Source organism: Pseudoliparis swirei, chromosome 6 (assembly GCF_029220125.1).
Source record: "Pseudoliparis swirei isolate HS2019 ecotype Mariana Trench chromosome 6, NWPU_hadal_v1, whole genome shotgun sequence".
In the NCBI taxonomy this organism is placed as follows: Eukaryota; Metazoa; Chordata; class Actinopteri; order Perciformes; family Liparidae; genus Pseudoliparis; species Pseudoliparis swirei.
In genome coordinates, this window is record NC_079393.1 from 3,619,504 (window position 1) to 3,639,754 (window position 20,251).

The 20,251-nt window shown below is 43.9% G+C and overlaps 2 protein-coding genes across 2 annotated transcripts; one reads left to right on the top strand and one right to left on the bottom strand.

Annotated features, from left to right (window-relative positions):
* Positions 1 to 581: 581 nt before the first annotated feature.
* On the bottom strand, positions 582 to 5,283 carry nts (neurotensin). The gene is made up of 4 exons (XM_056417872.1): positions 5,223 to 5,283; positions 3,096 to 3,154; positions 1,016 to 1,243; positions 582 to 710 (listed from the first exon to the last, which is right to left on the bottom strand). Exons 1-4 carry the CDS (start codon positions 5,281 to 5,283, stop codon positions 582 to 584), a joined length of 477 nt encoding a protein of 158 aa, XP_056273847.1.
* Positions 5,284 to 7,773: 2,490 nt separating this feature from the next.
* Positions 7,774 to 16,038, top strand: rassf9 (Ras association domain family member 9). Its single transcript, XM_056417569.1, has 2 exons — positions 7,774 to 7,896; positions 13,846 to 16,038. Exons 1-2 carry the CDS (start codon positions 7,850 to 7,852, stop codon positions 15,092 to 15,094), a joined length of 1,296 nt encoding a protein of 431 aa, XP_056273544.1. The 5' UTR covers positions 7,774 to 7,849; the 3' UTR covers positions 15,095 to 16,038.
* The last annotated feature ends 4,213 nt before the right edge of the window (positions 16,039 to 20,251 follow it).

Sequence of the window (20,251 nt, forward strand, 5' to 3'; positions counted from 1 at the left end):
GCTGGTTTTGTAGATTTTGAGCTTCTGTCTTTTGTCTTTTTAACATATTTTCACCACTGATCACGTTTTGTCATTCCCAAAATGTTGATGTTCCTCCAGGGAGTGCAGTTAGTGGCAGTGTGGGCCCCGCGGTTCTCAAATTGGGGTGTGTGTGCACCCCTGGGGGGGGGGGGGGGGGGTTGTGGAAGCACTACAGGGGGTATGCAAGCACCCATTCAAAAATCCTTTTAAAAAATGATATTTAATGAATATTCAAAACAATATGAGTGTAAGTTCAAAGTGTATGAGGTCCGCTGAGTCGGCACGCGAGTGGAACAGACGGTCTCATCACAGCGGCGAGTCATGAATCCTTTAATCACGTCTCCAGAAACAAAACAAGACTCAAGAGTAAATAAATACATGTGGGTTCTCAGAAGTAAACACTTATCGGCCTCAAGGATGGACGGACAATCGGAGGTCTGACCGGAGGACGGGACGACACGCAAGAAGAAGAAGAAGAAGAAGAAGAAGAAGAAGAAGAAGAGCTAAAAACATGGCGGCTACAGGAAGAGAGAGAGAGAAACCCATCAGCCTCGTCCCGCTCAGTAGGCGGCGCTCCTCTTCAGGATGTACGGCCTCCGGCTCTTCAGGCCGAGCGCCGCTCGCCTCTTCAGGATGTACGGGGACTTCCTCTTCAGCACGGCGTCCTCCGCTGGGGCGTCGTGGAGTAGCTGAGGGAGAGGTGTGTGTGAGGGGGGGGGGGGGGTAATTTAAGTTTAAGCTGATAATACACAATAACACCGTTTTCCTGTGTGTGTGCTCTTGTACTTCTATGCCGGTGGGGACCTGACTACACACAGACTTATAGGGACTCGTGTCCCGGACGGGAAAAACAACAACACAAGCTTCAGGACAGTGTCTAGACCCCATGCTGTGTGTGTGTGTGTGTCTCTGTGTGTGTGTCTGTGTGTGTGTCTGTGTGTGTGTGTGTGTGTGTGTGTGTGTGTGTGTGTCTGTGTGAGTGTGTGTGTCTCACCCTCCCCTCCCGGCTCTGCAGCGCTCTGCAGATGACGTGCAGGTTGAACAGCTCCTCCTGCAGCTGGAGGCTCCTCCCCTCCCTCAGCTCACGGCCCGCCTCCTCCTCCTCCTCCTCCTCTTCGTCCTCGCCGCCGCTCCACGCCTCCTGGCCCAGGCTGTTCACCATCCTGCACAGGTTGACGAGCGACACGCGCCAGTAGGGGGCGCTCTGCCTATTCTGTGCCATCTGCAAAGAGATGGGAGGAGGAGGAGGAGGAGGAGGAGGAGGAGGAGGAATCACAATTCTAACCTCGTTAATGAATTTAAATAACAGGAGAGACAAGATGAAGAAAAGATTGTTTATTATTAACAGATGATATGTGTTGATAGTCTTACAGCAACTAGATACCCCCCCCACACACACACACACACACTGATGAGGCTGATAGAAGGGTGAGTTGATGAGGCGTCTTTTTCTCCCACTTGAAGCGGCTAAAAGTTTTGCCGCTTTCCCTTTAAGAGGCGGCGAGGAAGATTTTGTGAAGATATATATATATATGAATATAATGTGTAGTATTCCTCCGGTACCAGACACCCAGAGAGAGACAGATGCCGGTCGCGTTACGATCCAGTTTGAGTGCTTCGAGGCGGCCGAGGTTCCCGGGGTCCTCCCATGGCCATTAAGCCCCTCCCCCCCTGGGGTGCCACTGAGGATGATGGAGTGATGAAGGGCGCGAAAAACTTGTGTCGATGGATGGCGAGACTTAAGTTTTGAGATGAGCTCATGCGAGTGTCTGGAGTCAGGGTGGGTGGAGGTGGAGATGGAGTGAGTGACGGAGGAGAGGTGGAGCCAGGGGGAAGTCTTCGTCCTGACGGAGCGTCAGTCACGGTGTCGAGGTTATGAGGCGGAGATATCCTCTCACATTTTGGATTTCTTAACTCGGCCTCAGGTTTTCTGATCTGCTTTTACTCATATCCACGATTCTGATGGTTGTTGATGAGAAAAAATCCCACTGTGTAAATAGTCTTCGAACGCACCGTCCGCTCTACAACATCGATATCGAGGTATTTGGTCAGAAATATTGTTGTTGATTGATTTTCAAGCCCCCAACGAAAACGCTTCAGCTAAGAATCTCCTGCACTTTCCAAACTCTTGAGCGTGTGGGGTATGAAGCGTCTAAATGAAGCGTCTAAATGAAGCATCTAAATGAAGCGTCTCCCAGTGAATGAAGCGTCTAAATGATGCGTCTCCCAGTGAATGAAGCGTCTAAATGAAGCTTCTCCCAGTGAATGAAGCGTCTCCCAGTGAATGAAGCGTCTAAATGAAGCTTCTCCCAGTGAATGAAGCGTCTCCCAGTAAATGAAGCGTCTAAATGAAGCTTCTCCCAGTGAATGAAGCATCTCCCAGTAAATGAAGCGTTTAAATGAAGCGTCTCCCAGTGAATAAAGCGTCTAAATAAAGCGTCTCCCAGTAAATGAAGCATCTAAATGAAGCATCTAAATGAAGCATCTAAATGAAGCGTCTCCTAGTGAATGAAGCATCTCCCAGTAAATGAAGCGTTTAAATGAAGCGTCTCCCAGTGAATGAAGCGTCTAAATGAAGCTTCTCCCAGTGAATGAAGCGTCTCCCAGTAAATGAAGCGTCTAAATGAAGCGTCTCCTAGTGAATGAAGCATCTCCCAGTAAATGAAGCGTTTAAATGAAGCGTCTCCCAGTGAATGAAGCGTCTAAATGAAGCTTCTCCCAGTGAATGAAACGTCTCCCAGTAAATGAAGCGTCTAAATGAAGCGTCTCCTAGTGAATGAAGCGTCTCCCAGTGAATGAAGCGTCTCCCAGGGAATGAAGGGTCTCCCAGTAAATGAAGTGTCTAAATGAAGCGTCTCCCAGTGAATGAAGCGTCTCCCAGGGAATGAAGGGTCTCCCAGAAAATGAAGCGTCTAAATGAAGCGTCTCCTAGTGAATGAAGCGTCTCCCAGTAAATGAAGCGTCTAAATGAAGCGTCTCCTAGTGAATGAAGCGTCTCCCAGTAAATGAAGCGTCTAAATGAAGCGTCTCCCAGTAAATGAGGCGTCTAATGAAGCGTCTCCCAGTGAATGTACCTTAGCAGCGAAGCGGCCCAGGAGCTCCTCCTCCAGCGCTCGCTGCTCTTGCTCCACGTCTGTCGGCCACAAAGAGAAGGGGACATTTTAATTAAAGGAGTTTCATGTGGAGCTCCAGGTGAAGACGAGGTGATGATAAATAAATAATAAATAAAAAACCTGCAGTACCTTGACGTACCCCTAGGGGTACAACTGCCCCCATTTGAGAAGCGGTGATTTAAAGGGTTAAAATCCTCATGATGTTGAGGATTCAATTCAAGTTTTAAGGGATTCCTTAACAATTAACAAGGTTTACATAATTTTGGCAGCCAGAATATTTCATCATTTAATCTGGAAAAACCCAAAACTCAGACGACAATGTATATAGAATATATATATATATATATATATATATAATACATATATACATATTATTTATATATATATGTATATATATACACATATATAATATATATATATGTATATACACAGACACATATATATATATAATATATATATATATTATATATATATTATATATATACATATTATTTATATATATTTATTTATATATTATATATATATGTATATATATACACACATGTATAAATACATATATATATATTTATATTTATATATATGTATATATATATATGTGTATATATATATATATATTTGTATATATGTATATATATATATATGTATAATTTGTATGATTTAGAGCAGTGGTCGCCAACCCGTCGATCGCGATCGACCGGTCGATCTCGGAGACGTTCCCTGTCGATCTCCAAAATAAAATGAAAATAAATTCAGGAACACATTGTTCCTTGTTTTCGAACATTTTCTGAAGTGTCTTCTGAAACATTTTCTTTCTGACTGGAAGATCGACGTCAGAAAAGATCTCCGCCTGATTCATGAACGCCTGAAAACGGCTTCTCTGACAGCCTGTGCTCCCGGAGAAAGGGGAACGTACCACTACAGGTGGGGCGCAGGGGGAAATGAAGAAAGACCTTTATTGATAACTTCACATATTACACAAGCTCGAAGTACACAGACATAAAACTAAGTCATCAAAAAATACATGTTGAAATGCCTGTACCTTAATGTACATGTTTACGTTACGGCATTAACAGGTTACGCCTGCGTATGCGCAACTGCCGAGATTCTTGGCGACTTGCCAGGTCTTACCTCCGTGAGTTGGGCTTTTCTGCTGTTGTCCTTCAAAACAAAAGCTCAACATTGAGCTTTTTTTTCTTGTCTGATAGAGCAATCTGGTTTACTTGAAAGTGATTGCAATTGTATTTATTCTATTATTTGAAAAAGCACAGATGCAGGAGTCACAAATGGTGATTCTCATATTTATTATTATTATAATTATTTAAATCTGAGGATGTCTGTAGAGCTGATGTGAACGTATTCACCAACGGTCTGAGTTCAGAATCAGTCCCAGATGAGAAAACTTTCATGAATACCAAATTTGCCCCAAAAAACTCGTCAGTGGAGTTGAGAAAATCACCAAATCAAAGACCAGGAGCTGGATTACTGACAGACAGCTCACAGACGGCCTCAGACTGTCTGTCTGCTTATGAACTAACTACAAGCTCACAGACAGAGTTCAGTCACAGACAGAGCACTGACTGGAGTCACATGACTTGATGGCATTGTGATGAGAGCTGAACTTACATGAGTTGCACTGACTGATCATGTTGTCAGTGTTGTGTTGTAATTGGATTGGATTCAATGTATTGTCATTGCTAGAGTACAGGTACAGAGGCAACGAAATGTAAATAAATATAACATTTATATTGGTAGTTCATCCAGCTGCTCATTGCAAATGTGTTTTTTCTTGTTCATATTGTGTGCGGTTAACAAATATCTTACTTGTTATATTACACTTAAATTCTGTGTTCCTGATCACATCAATTTGAACGCTGGACCAAAATGACAATTAGGCCAAGTAAAAAGTTGTAAGTCCAGTCTGGACCGTCGTTTTCTCTCAACGCCTCAATAGGTAGATCTTGCTGGTCATGAAGGCGGAGGTCAGGGATCTTGGGCTCAAAAAGGTTGGTGACCACTGATTTAGAGGATGCACCTGTTGCACACGGGGAGTCTGAGATGAAATCATAACGCGGGACGACCTGGACTCACCTGAGCAGAGTCCTCCACACGGGGAGCAGAGGAGGAGCATGAACGCCACCTGAGCCCGCATCCCGACCAGCAAACAACAACAACAAGGGGTCCCAAACTGAAGAGGAGGGATCTAGTCCATGAGGTTAAAGGTCAGAGGATGGAGAGGATGGAGGGATGCTGATGCTGCTGCTGCTTCTTCTTCTTCTCCCGACACGCTTTCTTCTTCCTCGTTTCCTGTCTGCTCGTGGAGTGCACTGAGCTCCATTCCCCCACTTTATAAGAGCCAACGTGATGTCAGAGGATCGGTCCTCTCTCTCCCCTCTTTCTCTCTCTCCCCCCTCTTTCTCTCTCACTCTCTCTCTCTCTCCTCATCTCCTCACGCCCACCTTTCCCACCCATTTCATCCACCCGGCAGCCTCTCTCTCTCTTCCTCCATCCCTCTCTCCTTCTCTCTCTCCTCTCTCTCTCCCTTTCTCTCCCTCTCGCTCTCTTCCTCTCACCCTCTCTCAGCCCCTCTCTCTCTCTCCCCCTCCTTCTCCATCCCTCTCTCTCCCTCCCTCTCTCTGCCTCCTTCTCCCACCCTCTCTCTTTCCCCTTCTCTCTCACCTCATCTCCCCCCAATCATCCACCTGTCAGCCTCCCCCCCCCCCCTCCCTCTCTCTCTCTCCCGTGTCATCACACGTCTCTTTAGCATCACAAGGCGAGCGTATAGTTGCGGTGGAGGTTTATTTACTATTTTTTGCTTTTTTTAGAGTTTTAGACGAGGGAGACGAGGGGGACGAGGGGACGAGGGAGACGAGGGGGAGACGCTGTTTTGTGTCTCTATTGTGAGTAGAGGTTTTTTTTATTCTCTTTTATTGTACAAACTATCTTTTCAAAAAGCAACAGGGAAAAGAAGATCTATACCATCAAGAGAGGCACAGAAAGACACACACAAACACACATATATATATATATACATATATATATATGTATATATATACAGTATATGTATATATATATATATATGTCATAGTGATAAATAGCCGGTTATAAATATCTGGACATGTATTAAAGATGTAATTCTCAGTAGAATATAATATAATATACATTTTATATATTTTAATATATATTAATATATATGAATCCTAAAATATATAAATATATAAATAAATCTTTAAGAAATATATATATATATATATACATACATCTTAATATATAAAATGCTTAATATATATATATAAATAATTCTTAATATACATATATATAATTCATAATATATATTTATATACATCTGTATTCATAAATAATTCCTAATACATATTAAGATATATTTATAAAATAATATTAATATATGTATATATATATTTATATATTTATATTATTATATATAAATACATTTTAATATATATATATTGGATAGATATATAAATCTTAATATATATATAAATCTATATATATATGTCTGTTCATATACACTGTTCTGCTCCATACATGTGAGGATTTATTTCTTTGCAAAGAAAGAAAGAAAGATCGAAGAGGAATTTGAAAAAAATCACACAAATAAATGAAAGTTAAACTCTCCCGAGGCTTCAGTCCTCATCATGTGCTGCTGGTGAAGGTCAAGCTGGGAGATTTAATATAATACATGTTTAGGACATAACTACGGTGTCCCACAAGGATCAATTTAGATCTTCTCCGGTTACAGAATTATCATCTTTAATAATAATAAAAAGATTTATCTTGACTTTTAATCAAGTTCCTGGAACGACGACATATCGGATGTGTATCTATCATATAATATCATATAATATCATATAATATCATATCACATCAGAGACTCTACAGCCTCACTATCTGTTCCCGGTGCTTCATATGCACTCAAATAAATAAACAACTAACATGTTACACTTTAAAAACCACTTCCTCCCTTTACTGTTTATTAAAAGCAGCTGCCTGCATTAAAAATGTAATCAATAAATCAAATTGGACTCAAACCACGTCGGGCTTATTTTCCCAAAACCAAAACACTCCACGTGTCACACGGCGTGGTCCTCATCATATTCATCACGTGTGAAAGTTCATCTGTTGCGGTGTGGATCCACCAGGGAGAGCCACTTAGACCCGGTCCCGGTCCCCTGCGGCCTTCCTGCGGCTCGGTTTGGGCTCCTCGTCCAATTCTTAGAGAGGCCCGACCACTGTTTGTATTATTATTATTATTATTATTATTATTATTATTATTATTATCATATTGGTGCATATGGTGCGTTCACGGGCACTCGAGCGCATGTCCAACATGTCGTTTGCTGCCCCCTGTGGTGACACGACGTCACGACACCTTCAGACTTTATCCGACACTTTGACTGGATATGTTGTTTAAACCCCACCGAGGACACTTGTTGTCACTTCCTTTCCTCGGTGCTGAGTCCCCTATAAGGAGGAGGAGGAGGAGGGGGGGGGGGCAGACGCGCACCAATGCGCCACAGTGTGGTTGGAGACACCTCCCATCCGCCTGTCGGACAGGGTTGGCCCGGAGGAGCCCCCCGCCCCCCCCCCCCGACACCACCGCCCCCTCCGGGAAACCGTCTACAGAGTTCCCGGCGTTCCGCCACGCGCGGACCGTAGCGCGCGCCGAGTGATCCACTGGATCTCTTGCTCGAGAGGCGATGGCTCCGTTTGGGAAGAACTTCCTGAAAGCGCGACAGAAACACAGGTACGTTGATGAAGAGGAGGGTGAAGGCTTCTTATGAGTGTGTGTGTGTGTGTGTGTGTGTGTGTGTGCGTGAGAGAGAGGGGTCTGGAGAGTTACGCGCAACGCTGCGCGCGCGTCGGATGCCCGGCTGAGCTCCACCAAGTAAAGTTTTTTATTTATTTTCTACATCAAAGTTTTTAAAGCAGGACCCTGAACGCAACATGATAAGAAGCGTTATGGCGACGTGGTGACGTCATAGAGGGACAGTGCGCCATGGCGACCACTTTAGTAAAGTTGGCTTCTTCTACCCAGGGCCGGCACACAGCGGCCCCCCGGGGCCCCGGCCCCCGCTGAGCGGCTCCTGAAGCAGCGATATGTGGTGGCGTCTCTATTCTCAGAGATTCTATTCTCTCCGTCTCGACTCCTCATGACGGGTTGGACTCATGTTTTAAGTTTTGATCGATTTGTTGCTACATTTAAAAAATTTGAATTTAAAAGAAAGTTTTGTAATTCCTGTTAATTTTAAGATGTTTTACTAAGTTTACACAGACACACTCACACACACACTCACACACACTCACACACACACACACACACACTCACACACACACTCACACACACACACACACACACACACACACACTCACACACACACTCACACACACACACACTCACACACACACACACACACACACACACACACACACACACACACTCACACACTCACACACACACACACACACACACACACACAGACACACACACAGACACACTCACCTCACACACTCACACACACACACGATCTAAGTCACACTGTGAGGCATATATTTAAATAATTAAACACTGGTATCGGTATCTGTGTGTGTATGTGTAGTTGTGTGTGAGTGTGTGTGTGTGTGTGGTTGTGTGTGAGTGTGTGTGTGTGTGAGTGTGTGTGTGTGTTTGTGTGTGTGTAGTTGTGTGTGTGTATCCAGGATTAAGGGGAATTCTTAAAGCAGTTATTTTGCCACATGTGACGTTCTCTCTAAAGTAAAGTGCTCCAGACTCGATTCTCTCCGTCTGCAGAGCGTCTCCCCCCCCCCCCCCCCCCACACACACACACACCCCGCTCTGTAATTATGATGCAATACGTCCCACACGTCCATCCTGTCATCAGCGCTCGGATCATTTGCTTCGGCAGTTTTGAGCCTTTTTTATGCTGCAGCCGGGACGATAAATACAAATGTTAAAACAGAGGAGGAACGAGGAGAGTCCAGAGCCCAGAGCCAGAACCACGAGCCCAGAACCACGAGCCCAGAGCCCAGAGTCCAGAACCACGAGGCCAGAGTCCAGAACCACGAGCCCAGAGTCCAGAACCACGAGCCCAGAGTCCAGAGCCTAGAACCACGAGCCCAGAGTCCAGAGTCCAGAGTCCAGAGCCCAGAGTCCAGAGCCCAGAGTCCAGAACCCAGAGTCCAGAACCACGAGCTCTGGACTCGCTCCAGCCTCTCTCACGTTGTTCTGCTTCACTTATTCAAAGTCAAACTTTGCAGGCAGAATGTTCTCATGTTTTATTTCGATGTGAGAGAGTTTAAAACCTTCAAACCGCCTCGTTACAAACATTTCATCATCCTGGATTCTTTTCAATTCGGACCTGACATTTTTTAATATGTTTTCTGTGTGCCATCTTCATTTACTCTGATCCAGTCTCATATAGACTGATATCTACACATGTGGACAAAATAAAATAATGTAAAAAATGCAAAAATGGTTGAAGTGCCCCCTAGTGGTTGCAGAGATGAAGTCTTTTTGGAGGGGGATGCCATGTTCGGAGCGGAGGCCTAAAAACAGTTTGGTGATGAAAAGGTTAAAGACTCATTTACCAGCAACTAATAAAAGCGTTATGCTAAATGCCTATAAGGAAACTCTTTTGACAACATACTATAAAAACACTAGAGATCAAAAGTTTGAGGTCACCCAGACAATGAAAACTCACTTTTATTTATCAAATGAATACAAAATGAATATAAAACAGAGTCAAGACATTGAGGAGGTTATAAATAATGATTGTTATATTAAATATTAACATAGTTCTTCTTGTGGCTCAAAGGAAGGCCAGTTTTATAGCTTCTATCACCAGCGTAACTGTTTTCAGCTGCGCTCACATAAAAAGGGTTTTCAAGATTTTTCTACCCCTCCGCTAGTCTTCTAAGGCGATAACACAATGTACCACTAGAACACTGGAGATGGGCCTCTACACACCTCTGTAGAGACTTCATTAACACCAGAGAATAGTCATCTACACATTAACTATGTAGAGAGAGGATTTATGAGTCATTTAATTCGATAATATTCTCTCTTTTTTTCCGATAAGCAAAAAGCTTATTTGGTGTTGGGGAGGGGGGGAGGGGGGGTTGTTGTGTCTGCACACTGATGCCTATCAGAGTGGGAGAGTCACCCCGGAGATCAGCGTAGAGAGAGAGAGAGAGAAGTTTGTTATTTCCTTCGCTGATGATCCCTCATCCTCTTCTTTCAGATAAGAGAGAGAGGGGGGGGGAGAGATAAAGACACCTTTCCTAGATATTGTTTTATTGTTATAGCAATATGTGACCTACACTACAATGTTCAACTCTCTTTACATATATATATATATAGATATATATATATATATATTTGTATTTCTTTTTTGTGTTGTGTATTTTTATTCAGTGAATCATTGCAAAACATTATTCTATATAATATACAACACAGAAAGACTTTAAAGGTAGATATATTCTATACTCCTTTCCTAAATTATGATTATCAATCCAAGAGAGCGAGGGTCTTCTCCTCCTTCTTCTCCTCCTCCTTCTCCTCCTTCTTCTCCTCCCCTCTTCCCTGGCTGCTCGTGGTCGTTAAGCGAGTGACATTCACGGAGGTGAAACTACCGAGTCGTGGATCACGTTTAGTTTTTTTTTATTTTTATGAGTAGTTGAGAGGAAGAGGAGGAAGAGGAGGAGGTGGATCTGTTCTTCTGTTGATCATTTTAATTTCCTCTTGTTCGGCGCCTCTGAGGAATCTTTAAACATGTCAACGTGGACGTGAAGTCACCTTGTTTACCGCCGCTTATTGGAAAGAAGTCAACATTTGGAAACAGGCCCCAGTGGACCCCCCCCCCCCCATATCCATCATTTAATATTTAAAAAAAGCGTTATTAAGGTATATTTTATCGGACTTATAATCGTGTCATCAGACGTCCCCGAGGCGCGCTGCCTTCGCCCGGGCTTTGCACACCGCCCGGTTTATCTTTGACTCGCCTCGTCTCCGTGAACCAGAACCATTAACCAGCCGCCGCATTCCTGAGAGCTTCCACACCGAGGCCTCACAGCGTCCTGCAGACGTCACCGAGCCACAACACACACACACACACACACACACCTAGACACACACATACACCACGCACTTGAACACACACACACACACCACGCACCTACACACACACACACACCACGCATCTAGACACACCTAAATTAAACGGGTGACTATGGGTCAGTGGTCAGCAGGTCCGTCTTTCAATCAGGGGGTTGGAGGTTCAATCCCCGCCCTAGTCGATGTGTCCTTGAGCAAGACACTTGACCCTGAGTTGCTCCCTGCAGCTGCGTCTACAGTGAATGTAACAGGATTGTAAGTCGCTTTGGATAAAAGCGTCAGCTAAATGATAATGATCAAATTAACTTATGACAGTTTCCCAGCAGCCAGTTCTGTGGCTGACGGTGTTTACTGGTGGAGGAGACATCAGGCATCAGTGTAGAGAACAGAGTGTTTTATTACCGGTTAAAACCTTTTAAAAACACGGTGTTCAAGGCCGTGTGGTTTCTGTCCACGTCTCAGAGAACATAAACAAGTGTTTCTCTGAGCTCCCTCACCGACGTCAAGAGTGTGTGTGTGTGTGTGTGTGTGTGTGTACTGCAGAGGAAACTTGACATTAACCAGAATTACAAGCCTATTAATCTGATTTATTGCAGTTTAAATGATTAACTGTTTTATTTTGGGAGGTGAAGGAACTCCATTTTTTGTCTGAGTGATATTATATTATATTATATTATTTTTTATTATAAATCGTCCTTCTCCGGTTTCTTTGAGATTGAACTGTCTGAAAGCAACGCACACAAAGAGAAGCGACTATGTATAATACTCCTGTAGTATCTACAGTCCGTTAGTTAATACAATCAAATGAATTTGAGAATATTGGGAACATTTCCGTGATGTAAACAACAACACGATGCTTCATTCTTTATCTGGAGGTCAGATTGAAACGTCTGGCAGAAGTTATCTCCGGACTTGTTATTGGATTACTTGTTGGCGTCGTGGAGGCCTTGCATCGCCAGTACTCATCATTTAACGACTGGATATTACCGGTGTCCATTAAACATGCAAAAAAAAGAATTTGATGTCGTCGGCCCATCAAAGGTCAACTTGTGAGCCAAGTTTTACAGTCCAGACAAAAAGGGTAATGAGGGCCTTGTGGGTGAAATGGCTCAGAACTGAAGCCTGAAGTGATCCTCGGTGATGAGCGGCGGTCCAGTGGGATCCAGCCGGGGAGCACAAAGTGATCAAATGGGCTTTCTGCTCGTTGACCTGATGGGAAACCATCAACACGCGATCAATTTAGGAAAATATAGAAAAGTGAAAAGGGCTTTTAAGGCACGAGCACGCCTCCGACTCATTGTGTAGCTCTGTGACTGCGGATGTAAAACTCACATTCATTGTTTCCAAAAAACTAAACAGGTTGCTTGTAATACCCTGGTTCGAGTCTGACAGGCGGCTTTGTTGCATGTCCCTCCCCCTCACTTCCTGTCACTTCTCTGCCTGGGAATGTCGAGCTGGTATCGGACAATATGGCTCATAAAATCATCAAGTATATGATTTAATTTCACCCACAAAAAAACACTACAGTCAACCTTACGGTGGTACTTTACCAAGTCATGCTTTATCCTCTCGGGACCATGCATGTCTGCACACGTGCAAAAAAAACATCTAGTAGGTGTTGCGATAGTTCCCTGGGTAAGTGAGAAATGATGACCTGCTTGTGGCACTAGGAGGTAAAGCCGAGCATTACCAAAGGGAAATAAAGGCGTATCCTCAGGGCACCATGAATAGGTCTGTACGAACCATCTATTAGATGTTGCGATAGTTCCATGGGTAATTTAAAATAAAGACCTGCTTGTGGCACTAGGAGGTAAAGCCAGGGCATTACCAAAGTAAAATAAAGGTGTATCCTCAGGCCACCATGAATAGGTCTGTACGAACCATCAAGTAGATGTTGTGATAGTTCCCTGGGTGAGTGAAAATGAAGACTTGCTTTAGGCACTAGGAGGTAAAGCCGGGGCATTACTAAAGACAATAAGGTGTATCCTCAGGGCACCATGAATACGTCTGTACGAACCATCGAGTAGATGTTGACATATTTCACTGGAAAAGTCGAAACCTAGACCCGACGGTGGCACTCGAGGTAACTTCAGGGAATTATTACCAAAGTCAGGACTTTATCCTCTGGGGAGCACGAATGTCTGCGCAACATTTTACGAGAGTTCATCAGGGCGCTCAAACAATTAAGATGTATTTACTCGATTAGTCATTTTGATGCTTTTTTTCATCCTGAGTAACTTATTTCCACGACACTTATGAGCACCTCTCAATCACAAGATTTAAAGGTAGTCCTTTTGGGGCGATTCTTTAGTTTAGTTTTTTCTTTTGTTTTAGGATACTAAGAATGTCTTTGACCAAGGACATTTCTAGAGTCCAATAAGTTATGTAGTTCGGAACCAAAGTTGAGGACAAGTTGACCAACATTACCATTAGGGGACTCAAGTCACCAACATGATTACAAATACCCAAAGAGATGTTTGTGTGCACATACGTTGATGTCTGTGCGTTGTGTATATCTGTCGAGGGGTTAAAGACTTCCAGTATGATCGCTGTATGATCTCTTGTTCCTTCTGTCTTCACCAGGACGAAGGATGCCGAGTCTGTGGAGGGAGAGGAGATTCAGGTCACGGTCTGCAACGAGGACAAGGTCATCTGCGGAGTAACGAAGCACACAACATGCACCGATATGATCCAGGCGCTACTGGACGACCACGAGTCGATCCCGGAGAGCAAGCGCCTCTTGCACGGCGAGGCCAGGGACTTCTGTCTCGTTGAGCGGTGGAAGGGTTTCGAGAGAGCCTTGCCTCCCCTCACCAGAATCCTGAGACTCTGGTCCGCCTGGGGGGACCAGAGACCCTTCATCCAGTTCACGCTCGTCAAAACCAGCGACTTCGTGCCTCCGCCCGCCAAGAAGGCCGGAAAGTCCAAAGGCGCCAAGCCCAAGCGATGGGAGCACCAGCCTCAGCCGGCGGAGAGGCAGAAGCGCATGGTGAAGAAAGCCTTCCGGAAGCTAGAGAAGCTCCACAAGGAGAGCAAGAGCTCCCTGCCGGGTGCCGAGGAGATCGACCGCATGGTGCAGCTCATCCTCGACCAGGACCACACCATCCGGGAGCAGATCCGACGCATGAGGGGGCTGGACGTGGGCATCGAGCAGTTTGAGCTGGAGATGCAGAATGAAGCGGCGTGGGAGGTTTCACCGGCTCAGAGTTTGGGGGCGCACGCCGACGAGTACCCGCAGGAGGAGTACCCGCATGCCGGCGACGCGGTCGAACAGATCGAGCTGGAGGTGCAGAGGCACCAGCAGCTCATCCTCGAGCTGTCTCTGGACATCGACGCCGAGCTGAGGAGGGCCGCCGACTTCCCTCGGAGCCAACACGACGACGGCGGCGAACGGGAAGGCGCGTCCGCTTCCCGGTTCCCCTCGGAGACGGACGAACTCGAGGGGCTGCGGGAGGAGGTGGAGCGCAGCCTCTTCGCCGGCGTGTCCCTCCACAACCAGGCGGCGGAGATGAGCAAGCAGCTGATTTGCTACGAAGCCGCGCTGGCCTCCAAGGACCAGGAGTGCTGGCAGCTGGCCGCCCAGCTGAGCTCATTGCACATTGGGGAAGCAGGAGGAGGAGAAGAGGAGGAGTCCAGTCCTGTCCCGCCGATGAGCGAGACTCAGTGCGGCGGCGGCGGCGGCGGCTCGTCGCAGGCGGTGAAACTCAAAGGCAGCATGTCCCCTCTAGACGTTACTGACACAGACTCAGACACGGGGATTAGCTCCACGCACAGTCAGGACTCGCTGTCGCCGTGTCTGGACTTCCCTCCCCCGCTGGACACGGACGTTTGAACCAACCTGCAAGTCATAGTTCTGGGTGCACCGCATCCGAGCCACAGACCGGAAGAATCCTGCCGATCTTTGCGTTAAACCAGTCGTTTATTGGCAGGGATGAACGTGATAATGCGGAGATTGTTTCATGATTTCTTTGAAGCAAAATGTGCAAAGAAATCTGTGGTTTCATCTTCTCAAGTCAAATATGAATATAGTGAATATCTGCAGCTTCTTGGATTGTAAGAGGAGTAACAATTTGGAAAATGTGTTCAGTGAACAAGTTTAAAAAATATTTTTATTTTATCGAGGTTGATCAAAGAATATTTAAAAAGGAATATTTTGAATACCTTTAAAAAAAAGTGCAAATGTTCTGAAAAGTATACAGACGCTGATGTGTGTGACTAAAATGTAAAGATAATAGGCACATGGCGCACTGTACATTGTTTCCCTAAAGACTATTTCCGAGCACAATCATGGCTTAGTGTTTTTCGCTTAATTTCTTAATAATGGTGAATGTACGCTTCCCCTTCTCAGTTCTCAAGCTATTTATGAAGCTGCACTTCTTTGAAACACACTTAAGTCTTATTAACACTGTCGTTTTATATTAAAACAGATAGCTAACTGTTTTGGATGTACATTTTTAAGATTTGTTAACTCCTCTCGACTACACTGTAAAATATGCCGCCGTCACCCCTGTAAATTATTCTTATGACACGGGCAAATTTTGTTAAAGACAAATTTGTTAAAATAACATTTATTTATCCTGTAATCTAATTTTTTTAATGATGAGATCATATCACGCCTGTTTCCCCTCCGATGCAATAATCTCCATCCTCTACAGATCTGATCCATCACAACAATCTGAGCTGCACACGAGTAAATCACGCCTAAGAAATAAGAAATATGATCAAATAAAATGTACATTTTGACTTTCATAATAAACACTAATGCTGTAAATGTCACTCTTTGTTGTGCAAAAGTTGATTTAATGCTAAAAGCATCAGAAGGTGAAGGTACCACCACAAGGGGCTAAACGTTATGGGTTCCCCTTAAAGCTCTGACTCACATCTTTAGCTCAGAGCTGCCTCCACTGCAGCGTATAAATCAGACGTAGACGGACCGCCATGCAGGCGAGCACAAACAATGTCGAGGCCCCGCTGACAGACTAACACTTTGTACTGGGGGGGCGGCGGCTGCAGAAGCTCAGGGTATCCATTTCACCCCTTCAAGCCACTGAGTAACTCCACCGAGCATGAAAGCCCAGAGATCTGACAGCGGGGAAATCGTGCAACAACCCGGTGCCTCACAAAAAAAGTTGTTGTTGTTTTTTTAATGCTACTTTTGCACGTTTCCGAACCAACAGGTAGCCGTACCGAAAACTTGGAATAAAACATTCTGTTGCATGTCATTCTCATGCAAATCAGACCTCGTCTTGAGTTCAAGTGGAAAGGAATGTTGCATAACTGAGTGTTGTTTAAGGGAGGCCCCTTTCTTTTATTTTAAACCGGTAACGCACTCGCTTCGCCTCTTTATTTTGATGACAAGACGTGTCGAGGCGCCTGCCTTTCTCAGACAGCGAGCGGATGAAGGATCACCGTACTGCTGTCGAGGCACAACAACAGTGTCATGAATAGCACACGGAATGCAAACTCTTCTTCTGAAAACTACGAGACTCGGAGAATAGTCATCCTCTTCCTCCGAAAACTACGAGACTCGGAGAATAGTCATCCTCTTCTTCCGAAAACTACGAGACTCGGAGGATAATGACCCCCGCTTCTTCCGGAAACTACGAGACTCGGAGAATAGTCATCCTCTTCCTCCGAAAACTACGAGACTCGGAGAATAGTCATCCTCTTCTTCCGAAAACTACGACACTCGGAGGATAATGACCTCCGCTTCTTCTAAAAATAACGAGTCTCTGAGAATAGTCATCCTCTTCCTCCGAAAACTACGAGACTCGGAGAATAGTCATCAGCTTCTCCGAAAACTACAAGACTCGGGAGTATAGTCATCCGCTTCTTTAGAAATATACGAGACTTGGAGAATAGTCATCCTCTTCCTCCGAAAACTATGAGACTCGGAGAATAGTCATCCGCATTTCTTCCGAAAACTACGACACTCGGAGGATAATGACCTCCGCTTCTTCCGGAAACTACGAGACTCGGAGAATAGTCATCGGCTTCTTCCGAAAACTACAAGACTCGGAAAATAGTCATCCGTTTCCTCCGAAAACTACGAGACTCGGAGAATAGTCATTCGTTTCTTCCGGACATTACGAGATTCTGAGAATAGTCATCCGCTTCTCCCGAAAACGACGAGACTCGGAGAATAATGACCTCAGCTTCTCCCGAAAACTACAAGACTCGGAGAATAGTCATCGTCCTCTTCCGAAAAACTTACGAAACTCGGAGAGTAGGCATCTGCTTCTTCTGAAAACGTTGAGATTCGGAGAATAATGACCTCCGCTTCTTTCGAAAACTACGAAACTCGGAGAATAGTCATCTCTGCCATTCAGAGCCACAGAGTCTTGCAGGTTACAGTCATGTTTACCTCCCCCCCTTATGTTTACCTCAACACTCACTCTCAGCAAAGGACTCGCCAACACGCAAGCATGTTTTGCCGACAACAATAATTACTCTGACCAAAATGCCAATTAGGCTGAGTGGGAAGCGTCTGTGGGGCTCGGCCCCTCCCAGTTACCATTTGTTATCAGCTGCAGGGTTCAGTGCTCATGTTTATTTTTCATGTTCATACTTGTTTTTGGAGTTCTCACCACAACACGTTTACATGCTTTAATGTTCAACCACACATTCATTTTCTCTTGTTATCTGTCAGAATATTACCTGAAACTCTTTTAGGTCCTCTCCTGTAAAAGCAAAATTTACTCTGATTGCGAGGGATATATATATATTGCACCTTTTAATTGCAAAAAGCAGTTGTCAATAACCTAACTGGGTGTTATATTAACATTCTGTATGTTGGTAGGATCTCCAGAAACACAAGTTCATTTGCAAAAATACTGAAAAATGTGATTTATTTTGTAAAACGTACACTTTTAAATTGTATATTTATATACTATATCTAGATTTGTTTCCCAGATATGTTAGACTGAACTCATATTGATATATTTCATGAGTACACTTTTAGTACACACCTATATTTTTTATGCAGCAGTGAGATGAGGCCAATAACCTAACTAGGTCTTATTTCACATTTTATATGTTGGTTGGCTGTCCAGAAACACAAGTTTATGTGTAAAAATACCGAAAAAAAGGTGATTTATTTTGTGACATGTCCTTTTAAATCGTATATGTACTTACTTTACCTAGATTTCTTTTCCAAATATGTTAGATTAAACTCAAATATTGATATATGTCATGAGTAAACCTTTTCTACACCCCCTATCTTTTGTATGCAGCAGTGAGATGAGGCCAGTGAATGTTTTGGGACTGACTGAAGGCTGTCTGGGTGATATTTGTTCGGGCGTTCTCTCCGAGACAGAGAAACCAGATTTTTGCACAATGTCTCAGATTGTGGCTGTCGACAGATTTTTTTTTTCTCCCGTCATTTTGGTTTTGAAGTTGGAACCGATGCGACTTGTCGTCTCCCTCATTCAGCTCCGGTCGTCATTAAATCACATCAAGAGCTTCTGAAGTCCTTTTTCCACAGACATATTACTGAAGAGGCCTGCCAAAGGCCCGGGGGCTCAAAGTGTCGGGGAACTTTCGCTGAAAAGAGTACCGACCAGGATGAGACTCAAAAGGACTGCAAATGAGGCCATGAAGAAGGGGCCAAAGAGTCTCAAAGGGAGACAAAATGTCTACAAAGAGACACAAAGCAACTAGAAAGAGATTCAAATCAACCACGAAGATGCAAAACTGCTGCAAAGAAACTAATGGAGACCACACAGAGACTCGCAGCTAAGACTGAGAAGGGAAAACACATCCTCAAAAAGACACAAAATTACACCCCAAAAAAAGGTAAAAACTACCACAGACAAAAATAACTGGAAAACCATCAAAACTATTTCAAAGTGACTTCATAGTCGTCTAGCCTCGTGTTGAAGAGGTCATGTGACCTTAAATAAGAACAATGCCAACTCATGAAAGAGTGGGGATGTGCGAATGTGTTATTTGCTGTGATTTTTCTGATTTTCGTATAATTTTTTTGGTCTGTTTTGTTGTTCTTTAGCCTTTTATTTCTCTTTCCCCTTTTTTATTGTATTCTTAAGGTTATGTCTTGTTAATTTGTAAAATATATATATATATATATATTATATACATATATATATACATATATATATAAATAAATATATATATATATATATATAAAAGAATGATGCCCAGACCTTAAGCCAACCCTCTTCTCCAGAGTTTAAATACTATAAATAAAATCAAAACATCACTTTTTGAAAGTTTGAAGAAAAATATCCATTATTTATGTAAACACATTTATAGGATCTATTAAAAAGCTGTATATCATTTGGGAACTTGCAGACTGACTGATAAAGTGTTTTAGAGTTCATGGTCGACAGCTATTGGCATCCAGACTACTTTAAAACCTTTTTATTTAGAGCGTGCACGTCTTATTTTGGTTTGTTTTACGTGTGCCAAAGATCCATTACAGGGGACAGTAAACTTTATTTGACTATTTTACGATGATGCCAGAAGCACAAATCAATCTTTCTGCAACCCCCGAGTCACGGAACCTTCAATCCCCCCACAGTTGCTGAATTGAATGAGTTTGACGATCCATTGAGGACCAAAAAAAACAAGCATTAAGTGACGTTAAATAAATGTTCACAGCGTGGCGTTCAGCTTTTAACTCGACACATCAGGACTTGTTCGAGGGCCTCGGGTCTAATTGCCTCAATCAAAAGCATGTTTAGAGCCATGAATCACTTGAAGAAAGCCATAAAATGTCACCAGCGGAGAGAGGGCAAACAGAGAGAAGTGAGAGTGGGTGTAGGAGTGTGTGCGTATAGGTGTTTGTAGGTGTGTGTGTGTGTGTGTGTGTGTGTGTGTGTGTGTGTGTGTGTGTGTGTGTGTGTGTGTGTGTGTGTAGGTGTGCGTAGGTGTTGGGAAACCTGCTGGCTGGCATTTTTTTGAATCTGATCTGGGTCGTGTGGGTTCTCACATTATTGAATACAATACGTGTTCTCCAAATCTAATGAAT